Genomic DNA, 12,739 nt, shown 5'->3' on the forward strand with positions numbered 1-12,739 from the left:
CTTATTTAAATAACTGCTAATTCCAGGGGGGGGGGGTGTCTGATCTCCCTAGCCACTGACTCCCTGTACCTGAAATGACAATTGATCTTATGACTCCATAATAGTAGAAAAATTTTTTCATTTGACTATATATACATATTTTGTTTCCTATGTTTATGTATGTTTGTCTGTCCACAGAAACTTAAATTTAACCTTGCCCATAAGTTTTAAGTGGATTGGGCTATACACATGGCTTCAATATTTCATAGGTAAATTTCTTTTGGCAAAACCTTTTAATGGGTACCACCAATTTTGACCTCTTGATCTCTTGACCTTGGAGTTTGACCCACTTTTACAAGAAAAATACCTTAAACTAATGGCCTAAGTTTTGAACAGGTAGTGCTAGGACTTTCATGCTCTAACATGTGTAATCATTGTGAACTTTCAACAGGTATAATTATTTTTGACCTAGACCTTAGAGTTGAACCCAATTTAACTTTAACCTTGGTAATAACTTTTGAACAGGTGAGGAAATTCTAGGGATTTCTCTCTTTTTTCACATGTGTATTCCTTGTGACATTAGACTTTCCCTTTGATACCAACAATTTTGACCCTTTGACCTTGACCTTGGAGTTTGACTTACATTTGAGAAACTTCAACCTTTGCCAAAAGCTGCCATAACAGTTGCTGTCACAACAAACAAACAAATTACTAAAAAAACACAGTTTACATGTACATATTTTATATTCAACAGATATACATCTGGTCATATCTCTAGTTCTCCCTTGAATGAGACATGGTGATATAAATTTTAAAAAATAATTATGATAAGAGTTGAAAAGGTTGTGTATATTAAAATATACTAAGCTCTGCGGATGAATTAGATATACCAGTTTAGCTTAATTTTGCTACCCAAAGCACCTTGATTAACTATTTATAAGCATACTGTTTTCTGAAATGTACTGATTTCTGTTGTCCATCTGTTTGTCTGCAAACTTTTCACATTAACTTCTTAAGAACCACTGGGCCAATTTCAACCAATTTACATTTAAATATGCAGGGGACTTTTTCCAACATAAATCTTCTTCTCAAGAACAGCAAAGACATTTATTGTCCCCCATTTTCGCTAAGGTAGGGTACATTAAATCTCATTTGTTTGTCAATCTGCCCATCTGTCACAATAAATTTAACCTTGCAATTGGTCATCATGGTCGTATATTTTGAATGAGAAGAGACAGGACTTTTATATTAAACATGTGTATTAGTATTAAATGGGACAATACCATTCTAAATACACTATGATTTTTATTACCCATGACCTTGAAGTTTGACCTAATTTCATAAACAAATTAATTGCTTTGAATTAATCATTTTGAAAGATAAATGAAAGGGCATTCATATTACCTGTGATAAGACCTTTCCAAATGTATCATGACTTTTTGACTCTATGACCTTGACCTTGAAGTTTAACTTGGTTTTCATTAATGTTGTATTTCCTTTTCATTGAGAAGAGATTCGACTTTCACATTTTAAGTGAACATTCCCATAACAAGATGTTTCCCAACATGCTATGATTTTTTACCCCTTGACCTTGATGTTTTAACAAAATTTCAAAAGAGTGAACTCTCCCAAAAGAGGATAAGACCACTGTTTTAAACGAAAAAGTAGTTTAGGGAAGCCTGGGTTTTTTCCATAAAAAACGTCATTTTTCGACCCTCATTTGACCCCCCGGGCAAAATCAAAATTCCGAAACCTAACTGCACATCTACATGACCCCACCAACCATCTCCCAAAAGGTGATTAGTCTGCTGAATAAAATGTAAGAGGAGTTCAGGGAAGATGGGGCTTTTAGCATAAAAAACGTCATTTTTCGACCCCCATTTGACCCCCTGGGGCAAAATCAAAATTCCGAAACGTTACTACACATCTGCATGACCCTACATACCATCTCCCAAAAGATGATTAGGCTGCTGAGTAAAATGTAAGAGGAGTTCAGGGAAGAAGGGTCTTTTTTGCATTAAAAAAGTCATTTTTCGACACCCATTTGACCCCCCAGGGCAAAATCAAAATTCCGAAACTTTACTGCACATCTACATGACACCACCAACCATCTCCCAAAAGATGATTAGGCTCCTGAGTAAAATGTAAGAGGAGTTCAGGGAAGACGGGGCTTTTTGCATAAAAAACATCATTTTTCGACCCCCATTTGACCCCCCGGGGCAAAATCAAAATTCCGAAACCTTACTGCACATCTACATGACCCCACCAACCATCTTCCAAAAGATGATTAGGCTGCTGAATAAAATGTAAGAGGAGTTCAGGGAAGACGGAGCTTTTTGCTTAAAAAACGTCATTTTTTGACCCCCATTTGACCCCCTGGGGCAAAATCAAAATTCCGAAAGCTTACTGCACATCTACATGACCCCACTAACCATCTCCCAAAAGCTGGTTAGACTGCTGAGTAAAATGTAGAAGGAGTTCAGGGAAGATGGGGCTTTTTGCATAAAAAACGTCATTTTTCGACCCCCATTTGATCCCCCGGGGCAAAATCAAAATTCCAAAACCTTACTGCACATCTACATGACCCCACCAACCATCTCCCAAAAGATGATTAAGCTACTGTGTAAAATGTAGGAGGAGTTCAGGGAAGAAAAGTGTGACAGACGGACGGACGGACGGACGGACGGACATGAGTAACAACAATATACCCGAACTTTCTTTAGAAAGTGCGGGTATAATAAAATTTTTGAGAGTGCAAGAATGTGTTTATCAAACCCATCCAAAATTTTGAAGTTTCAATAACTTTAAGATTAAATAAGAGTTTTAATTTATTTTTGTGTAAAATGCTATTAAAATATATAAGTCGTAATATTTGACAGAAAATATTAACTTCAAATCTGTGTCCATGCACCGTTAAAGGGACATAGATACAGTTTCAGCTAAACGTTTTCAAATTTATTTTTCCATTTTAAAATGTTAATAAATACTTAACTAAGGTATTATTAAAAAAAGTTGAATTTCAGTTCCCGAGATACAAGACAAACTCAGAGCTCCAACCTTTTGATTTGTCAACAAGGCTCGTGCCATGAATTTGTTTACATGGGTTAAATATATTATACTAGTATATGTTCGTTCAACGCAAATTTTTAAATTAAGAAGTGAATCCTAAATACGATTAGACAGTTTCTAGTGATTTGCTCAATCTTGTTTTGTTATAAATATGATATTTTCTATATGTAAACAAGAACAAGGCACAAGCCTTGTTTATATTTTGAAGACTTTTTAAGTTCTGTATCCCCTTAAAGTCCCTTTTTAAATCAACATGTGATGCTCAAATTTTTACTGATCATTTAAATTTCCTTAATTATGAATAGTTAATATTAAAATTGATTTTTAAAAAAATCGGTTGAAACTGTGTCTATGCCCCTTCCAAAAAAAATACAAACAAACAAGTATAAACCGATTAAAAAAAACTTGAATTAAAAAATTTAATTTTGACCTGTATTTTACACGCGTGTTATCCATTTAGCTTCTGTACTCTTTTTACACACTGATATTTACATAGCTATACTTATTTCAAGGGAGGTTAATCCATCTTTTGTTTACATGTCCATACACTAGGAAATCACAATATATGTATTATATTTCCTTTTCCTTATTTTGTTTTTATGGAACCGTACTGAAGTGCATAAACAAAACCAGATATAAACTTCTTGTTTTCAGTATTTTCCGTAATTTAGAATTTTGTAGATGCAGAAAAAGATTACTTAATTAGCAGATTGCTTGTAGTACATATTTTTCATGTTTAATGTTTTAAGTTTGAGGTATTAAAATTTTACTTGTTTGTGTCGATTCCAGTCTCAAAAGGAGAACTTCTATACACGAATAATAAAGCCGACAAGACAAAGATCAAACGTCAAAACAGAACTATACAAAAAAAGCAGAAAAGAAAACCTTAAAATTGATACATCTTCTGGTTCAATTTAGTTTACATGGGATTTTATATATTTTAGTCATGTTCAAAGATTGCAAAACATTTCCTTATTTATTTCTTCCATTTGTAAATTATTGTTAGTTTTCACAGGTTGCATTCTGAATAGCAATTTATATGTGAAGTTAAAATTTTGTGTTATAATTTCTTTTGCAGACACAATGAGTATCGTATCATATGTACAGCTCAAAGAACTTTTTAAGCTCACATGGTTTTTTTGCACAAATAAAGGTCATATTTTTTAATAAAAATTCCTATTTTCGAAATTCAGAACGATGACATAGCCCTACTTTATATTACATATATAATGTCAATTATAAATGTCCTTTAAAATTATCATCTTAAGTTTCCAAAGTGGATGTTTTAGTGGGGAATTTATCAATCATGGCACGAATGTTTCTACTGTAGGCTTCTACCATAGTTTGTTTTTTTTTTTACAAATAATATAAAACGTGCTTTCTTTGATTAAATGTCGAAAATTTTAAATTTTTTTTTCGTAAAGGTGGGTATACTTTTAATTTCTTTGCTCATTTACCATGCTCATCTTGGTTTTGTCGAAATGTAGCACCGAAAAGGGATAACATTGCAGAAAGAAACCATACTACAGGGTAGGATAATGAAGTATTGTTTATTTTTTTTTAAATAGTAAATTCTTTCTAGGAAAAGGAAAATTCTTCTGCATTTACGGTTTGAACGGTTAAAATTTTGCTGTGGGATGAATCTTTCATGATTCTAGATTTTAGAAGGTGGCTCTGAAAAATGACACCTTATTAACATACAAAGAAGTCAAACAAATGGAAAATACTATCTCCCTGCGCTAAAGAGTAAGAATGTACAGTTAATACAAGTTACAGTAGCTGTACTGTACCCGTGTCTATGTTTCTGCAAAGAGCTACTGCTATGAAAAGAACTGATAAGAAGACAGCTGCAATTGGCAAGAAAACACAAAAAATCAAATGGAAATAGTTATTTTTCAGCCAAGAATATATCAAAGATCTACCGATTGATTTGTACGAATTATGTTTTAGTAAATGTAATAAAATTCAAATAAGGTAAACAAATCCTTATAAAATGTATTTTGTCTTCTCAATACACAATATTACATTGTAACAATGTGACCTTAATTTGTGCGAAAAACCATGTGAGCTTAAAAAGTGCGTTGAGTTGTATAATGATACAAGGCCTATTCTGGTTAGGCAAACTTTTTTGTTAAGAAGATGTCATAAGCCTCATTATGTCCAGTAAATTTCCCTTCTCTCTATATTTAATCTGAAATTTTTTGTTTTTGAAAAATGTTTCAATGATTATTAAATTTTCCATTCAAAAATCTCAACATACAAGAATAATTAATTCTATTTGAACGAGGTTTTTATTTATTCTATACGTTGTTATTTTTATCCGAGGTAATCAATGATTTAAAATTCTTCGACAAACATTTAAAATAATAATAATGTTACTGCATCATTATCAATGATGAATGATCAGCATACACGTATTTTTAAATTGATAAAAACTCAAAAATTTATCGAACTAAATAAAAAAAAGGGATATCAATAAATATCAATAATAAAATAGAAAATGATTATGTAAACAAAATAGAAAATGATTATAAAAACAAAATATAAAAAGCAAAATAAAAGCAAACTATTAAACAAACCAAGAAACACCACAAAACCGACATTTTATGATTAAAGTGTTAGTCCCTCCTTAAATGCACGTCTAGTTTTAAAAGTTCATGACAAATTTTTTCCTTAGAATAAATCAATGTTAAAAAATCTTTTTAAAACTCTACTTACCTTCTTCATTTTAATTCACATTATGCAAGGAGAAATATTCATTTTGTTAAATAAAATATTGAGAATACGAACTACAGTAACTAGGCCCCAACAGTCCCCGAAATTCTATTTAAGCAATATAAATCGGGAGTACCTTTCAAACAATGGAGGTAATATGCTGTAAAGAAGTGAACAATAACTTAGCATGTGCACCTTGACATGATCGGACAGGATCGGATAACCTTAGGAAATTCTAAGCGACACATTGATTGTGTTATTTATAAAAGAAATTCATAAGATTTTGCTTCTCAGCTCAAAATTTCTAGATTTTGGATGGCAGTTGCAATAAGTTCATGTACATATACTATTTAAAAATGTAACATGCTCCTCCTGCCATTTTGTTTTGTCTTCCTTTGAGTTCGTTTACATTTCCGTCACTCTTCCGATATTGTTGTATTTGGCTTGTTTGTGCTCTTCTTATTTCTTTTTTATTTTTACAGCATTTCCGACATCGCTTTATTTGGAATGTTAAAGGCGAAGTTGTATAGGTATAAATAGCAGCTTGCTACAATATTCATTGGACATCATTGTCCCACAAGAACTGGACACAACTTCCAGTAAAAGCTCCTGGCTATGTATTTTTAAAACAAGCTTATTTTTGGGAGCTTAATCAACAAGTGTATAAAGTATAAAGAAGTGTTCTAGTTGTATAGGACTTCTGAATCTTAGAAAACCATAAGATATTTGCAAGCCAAGGGTTCTGTTCGGGCTCCTGGACCATAAAACATAGACAAGCCCATTTTCGATCTCAATCTTATTTTTATCTTTTACAAAAAAGAATTTGTAGTGGAAAAGTGAGACTGAGAACAAAAGTTTTATGCCCCAGAGCCTGTCCACTTCAATATTAAAAAGTCGTGGTGAATAGAGAAAGACCATTAGCGTGCGAAGATTTAATCTAAGTTCTTTTAGAGATCTTCGAATAAACTTCAAAAACAACTGATGTGTTGTAATGAAACATTATTTAAGGTAAATTGCATTCAACAATAATTTATTTTTATCAACATATTTCCATATTTTTATAAAAAAAAATATTTACTCATATCTATTATTTATAAATCAGTTGCCACACTAAATTTTATTTCATTGATCTTTAACACATTCCTGTTAATTTATGGTCGCAGCATTGAAAGAGTGATATTAACTCTAAATTATTCTATATGAAGTATTTTTTTTTTTTTGCATTTTTGCTTTATAGCAAATGTAAAAACGGGCCTTTCAAGTTAAAAATTGCTGTAACAGTTAATGAACACCCAATGAATGCATCATAAGAATATCTAATAAAATATGTAAAGAAAAGCCTTGTGGACAATTAGACTCTTTTTACCGGAAAAATAATTTTATGAAAATAAAATACACATTATTTGACAATAATATTTTTTAAAAAAGATACTGTAATAAAATTGTGGAAAAAAACATTTTTTTTATTTTGGCCGACGCCGATTCTGTTATGATCATTTTATCTGCAATTGGGATTGGTCCACATAATAAAATATTAAGTACTTTTCTATAATTTATCAATTTCAATTCCAGTGTCTCTTTAAAATATGATTGACTAACATGTTCTGTCTAGTTGTGATTAGTTTAATGAAGATTTTATCCATAGGTTTAAACAATATTCATAAAGAATGTGTTTCATTTTCATAAATATTTTGTGTTTAGTTTATGAAATTAAAAATGTGTATAAATCCTTTCTGTATATTTTTTTTTCTAGATTCTTACATGTATTATGATTTTATTTACAGCAAATGTTTAACCATAAAGTAGGTTAATTGATTTTGCATTTAAACTTTTTTTTCATTTACTCTGAAAAACTGCAGAAAAATGAAGATTACAGAAACTTTGAGAATTTTAGAAGATTCAATATTTTTCATTGTCCTCTGCTTTAAGAAAAATGTTGAACAACTTGTTTCCTTTATGTGTGGTTCTTAGACTATCTGAGTAACACCTCATATAGGATTCATCGTAACAAACATTTACCTTCGCGTATAATTAGTTGTCTAATAATACCTACTTCTAAACCAAACAAGGTTTTTCAATATAACACAATATAACAATCTATATTCAAAAGAGCAAACTAATCATTAAAGTATCCTATCTGTTTTCAGTAGTTAGAGGTCCGAGAGCTCCATCACAAAACGATTAATTTATACCATTTTTCATGAAATAAATTTAGTACATTATTTTAAATGAAAATTTTTACAGGATGAAAGTATAGGGACAATTCAACCTGTTTCTTATACTAAACCTTCTACAATGCTTCGATTTAAAACAAAAGGGGGGTGCAAAGCGTGTGAGCAAGTGAAGATAACGATGTCAGAAAATGCATTATTAATTTAAACTTATTAATTCTATTTTCTCAAAGCCGTATAACTGAATGATCGAAATCCATGCGGTACAAACACTTGTCAATTTTTCGTAGCAAAACACGTTTAAACAACTTCAGAAAATATCAAAACCAAATAGTTTATTCAATTAGATGTGTTAGAAACTAATTATCTAGTTAAAATATAAATAAGCGTGTTAGATAATGATATAAAATGTTTCTAGTTGACCAATTCAAAAAATATTTCGAGAGTTACGTTCGTATTACGATATATGGATATAAAAATGTTTGAATTTCCCTGGAAGAGAAAAAACGAGTAAAAAATTGTTTAAAATACATAACCACATATCCACATTTACAATAAAGTATAGATGGTTTTGTTGTTTTGATAAAAAAGAAAACATGCGAAAATATGATGAAAATCTATCGGGATCGTTCTGCGTATATTTGGCAACATTCGTAACACGTGTAAACAACATGGCTTCTTGCGACTTTTCTTCATCCCCAGAATCGTCAGATATAGATACAGACGAAGAATTTGGCGACGATTCATCGGAGTCTGGATCAGATTTTGATCAGGATGATTCAGACAGCGACCATTCCTTTGGAAGTGAGACAGACAGCGATGACAACCAGGACACAGATTCCACATTATTTGACCTTGACAGCCAGGCAAGCGACATTAGAGACTCTGACTTCTGGACTGATGTTGTGGAAGACTTTGATGTTCCAGACTTCGTCGATACTTCAGGTCCCACTCATCAGCTCTCTTCGGATTCAAATCCTCTGTTATATTTCCTGCTCTTGTTTCCCTTGAGTCTGGTACAGGTACTATTGGACAACACCAATTCGTATGCTGCTCAGAGTGGAGCCCAGGGTTGGACCGATACCACCATCGACGAGATGAAGGCATTCCTTGGATTACAAATTCTGATGGGGATTATTCAGCTTCCCAGATACACTATGTATTGGTCATCTGATAAGTTTATCGGTAAGTTATCAAATTTGCACCTATATTGTTTTGTTTCTTTAGATTACTTTCTGTTTACAATAATGTTCATGTTACAATTTGAAAAAAAAAATATTGTCAGTCATTTTCCTTTCCAGATTTTGAAAAGTACATTAAATTTTATTATATTTACAATGGACACTGATCCATTTTTCCTTGATAAAAAATTAAAAATAAGGAATATTATTACATGTAATGAACTTATGTTAAGTTCATAATTGTTGTGTCTCGCATTGTCTGGAAACCTTCATGACTACAACGTTTACTTTTTTTGTCTTTGTTTTGTGTGTGTAACAAAGATATAAACATAATGTATTGTACATTTTTGTTTTTGTCTATAAATTGCACACCCATTCAATTTGTTTCATTTGTATTAAATTTATGTTTGTATTTCTATTCAAACAATATTTATGTAGATGTTGAGCTGACCAATGTCTTCAAACCTTTACCATGAAACAACTCGGATCATAAACTTTTCTAAATATTGAGGAATATGTTGAATATAAAATGAAAATACTTTACACCTGCTTAGTGCTCTTCTGGAATTGGCAGTGTAAGTCATTTAGAATTGTTTCTTTATTTCTTTTCTCATTTTCTAGAGGTAAAATCCATTTATTGTTGAATTTATTTTTTAAAATTGACATTGATAAGTGAAATTTACAATCATATGCAGGTAACATTGGTTTTCAAGAAACGCTGAGTTTGAAAAGATTTGAAAAGCTCACTCGGTATTTCCATCTAAATGATAATACTACTCAGGGAGCCAGAGGAACACCTGAATTTGACAGGTATGCAATTTATAATTCTCTATTTTAATAGTTAATCAATATAAATATTCTAGAAATTATTCAACAGTGATCTTAGATTAATTATAACAAATATTAGTTACAGAAAACCAATAATCAGTTATGAAATTGACACTGATTCACATCACTATAGTTTAGTGTCTTCATTTTGTTTTATAGATTTATATTTACATTTGCTAATGTCTTTCCTTATATGACAATATAAATAATTTTGACATTCAATTTTCAATGACATGCAGTTGGGCAAACCGCACAAGACTATTAGAAAGTCTTGACTGTGATGTCATATGAAGCTGTAGTTACGTTATGTTGCATTTCTATAACAATGTCCAAATAGCGCCTATTTTTCCTTGTAACACGAATAAAAGTAAAATATAAATATAAGAAATATTAAAAATATCATTTTTTAGAGTTTTATTGGGATGTGACATGAAGTCAGTACGTGATCAGATCTACTATAACGAAATTCGGGTGTTATAGAATTTGATCACGTTACCGACTTCATGTCACATCCCAATGAAACTCTAAAAATGATATCTTATTTCTTAAATATTTCACATTTCTTTTCAACAGATTACACAAAATAAGACCTGTACTTGATGAGACAAGAAGGGCATTTCGGAGTCAGATGAATCCACCTAAGCAGCAGGCTATTGATGAGGGCATGGTTAAGTACAAAGGGAGATTTTTTGCAAGACAATACATGCCAAATAAACCGGTCAAGAGAGGTTTTAAGGTTTGTATCAATGAAAATGCCTATTTGCCTTCAATAAATTGATACACAAGATAATGTAATTTTTTAAAAATTATTAATTAATACATATTCAAAAAAAACACTAAGGAAGCATTAAAATTTTTTTTATATGATGAGGTGGATCAGGGAATGGATGAGAAGGACAGGTACCGTATATACTCGCCTATAAGTCGGTGCGCCTATAAGTTGGTTGTATTTAATAAGCTTATATATCAGAGGGACTGACCTCATATAATACCATTCATTTTATAGCTAGCCTACAAGTCGGACATAGAGTTTTGGACCAGAGATTTACTCCCAAAAATCTGACTTATAGGCGAGTATATACGGTAATCATCCCCCCAGTAACTGGTCCATCGGCTAATGTATATGTCTCTGAAATGTTAGGTGAATAGTTATAAAAAAAATTTGATGCAACAAAATATTTTTTTCAGATATTCATGAGATGTGATGAGGATGGTCACTGCTATGATTATTGGCCGTATATGGGAAAACATGACTTTTTTCATGGAAAGTCACTAGGAGAAAGAGTCGTCAAACACTTGTGTAGACCATTGAAATACAAAGGCCATCATGTGTTCTTTGACAGGTTTGTGTTTGAAACAACTTAAAATGACTTCAACATTGTTCAACAAGACTGAATGATGAAAGATTCATTATCAAAATAATTTCATATTTTTCAATGTCTAACATTTTTATACTTTATATAATATCAGGTTCTTTACATCCATTTCCTTGGTGCGAACCTTGCTTCAGAATGGGATTTTTAGTTGTGGGACAATAAAGAGCGACTCAGAAGGGTTTCCGCCAGAGTTAAGAAATCCGGATTTAAGGAGAGGGGAGACATTACAGATGCAGCATGATCAATTGCTTGCCACTGCTTGGAAAGATAAGAAAACGGTATTACATATTCATTGTCTTCATACAGACATGTAATATGTTTCAAAATTTAATAAAAATAGCAACATTTATCACAATTACACTTCTACCTGCAATTATTAAACTTTCAGCTAAAGAGTTAAGGAGGACATAAAGATCTATCTGATTATTGATATTCCTGTGCAATTTTTTGTGTATATCTTTGTTAAAAATCTCATAGTGCAAATATAGTTTCAGTGCTTATCTTAAAACCCCAAAGAAGTAAATATATCTATATGTAGCGTAAGTTTAATTTCCAGCTAGGCCTCTATCTTTATGTAATTTTATTTTAGATACATATTTTGAGCACTAATTGTAGTCCGTTTGGAGATGGCCCAGTTGTCCGTCGAACTCGGGGTGGAAATTTTGTTGAGGTTATGTGTCCTCCACCAGTATCTTCCTATCAACGTTATATGAGTGGAGTCGACAGATGCATGCAACACCGCGCAAAGAATCCTGTTGGCAGACCATCCAAAAAATACTGGAAGTTTTTCTTCAACTTTATTATGGAAGTTTGCCTTATAAATGCATTTGAGATTTTTTCCAGAACACCTGGTAAGGATCTTCCTGCCAAAACAAGGTTTGACCTGCTGGATTTCAGGATGGAGGTGGCTCAGCAACTTATTGGAGGCTTCAGAGGAAGAAAGCGGGGCCATCATTTACAGGGTATTCTTGACCCCCCTCATGTTTTCTGCCATCTGGATCGCCTAAAGTCAACATGCAAATGGTGTACCAAACACGGAGAAAAGAAAAGAAAGGAGACAGTTTATGGTTGTAAAGGGTGTAACAAACACTTGTGTAGTGAACGATGTTTCAGGGAATTTCATTCTGATGTTAATTTCTAAGATCAATATGTTACATAAGTCACATAATCATGCTTGGGAAATTTGTATGAGATGTCACTTGCAGGAATACATAAAACATAGGATTACTGTACATTACAATGACTCAAAGATCAAGGTTAATATTCCTTAATTTTACGCATTATATTTCAAAATTTGAATACCATGTATAGAGGCACAACAAATCTTCTAAATGTTATTTTGGAAGCTAAGATTTTATTTTGTAAATCTCCTTAAGTTTGTAAGTTAAGAATGATGTTGTCTACTCAAAGATGTAATTTT

The 12,739-nt window shown here is 31.8% G+C and overlaps 1 protein-coding gene across 1 annotated transcript; it reads left to right on the forward strand.

The window, feature by feature from the left end:
• Window positions 1–9,001: 9,001 nt before the first annotated feature.
• LOC134279874 (piggyBac transposable element-derived protein 4-like) lies at window positions 9,002–12,460 on the forward strand. Its single transcript, XM_062762290.1, has 7 exons — window positions 9,002–9,119; window positions 9,554–9,690; window positions 9,811–9,925; window positions 10,517–10,679; window positions 11,132–11,286; window positions 11,414–11,597; window positions 11,909–12,460. Exons 2-7 carry the CDS (start codon window positions 9,645–9,647, stop codon window positions 12,458–12,460), a joined length of 1,215 nt encoding a protein of 404 aa, XP_062618274.1. The 5' UTR covers window positions 9,002–9,119; window positions 9,554–9,644.
• The last annotated feature ends 279 nt before the right edge of the window (window positions 12,461–12,739 follow it).

The sequence above is a fragment of the Saccostrea cucullata genome, unplaced genomic scaffold (assembly GCF_032062105.1).
Source record: "Saccostrea cucullata isolate Sc308-1 unplaced genomic scaffold, CSIRO_AGI_Scuc_v1 ctg6018, whole genome shotgun sequence".
NCBI classification, from domain to species: Eukaryota; Metazoa; Mollusca; class Bivalvia; order Ostreida; family Ostreidae; genus Saccostrea; species Saccostrea cuccullata.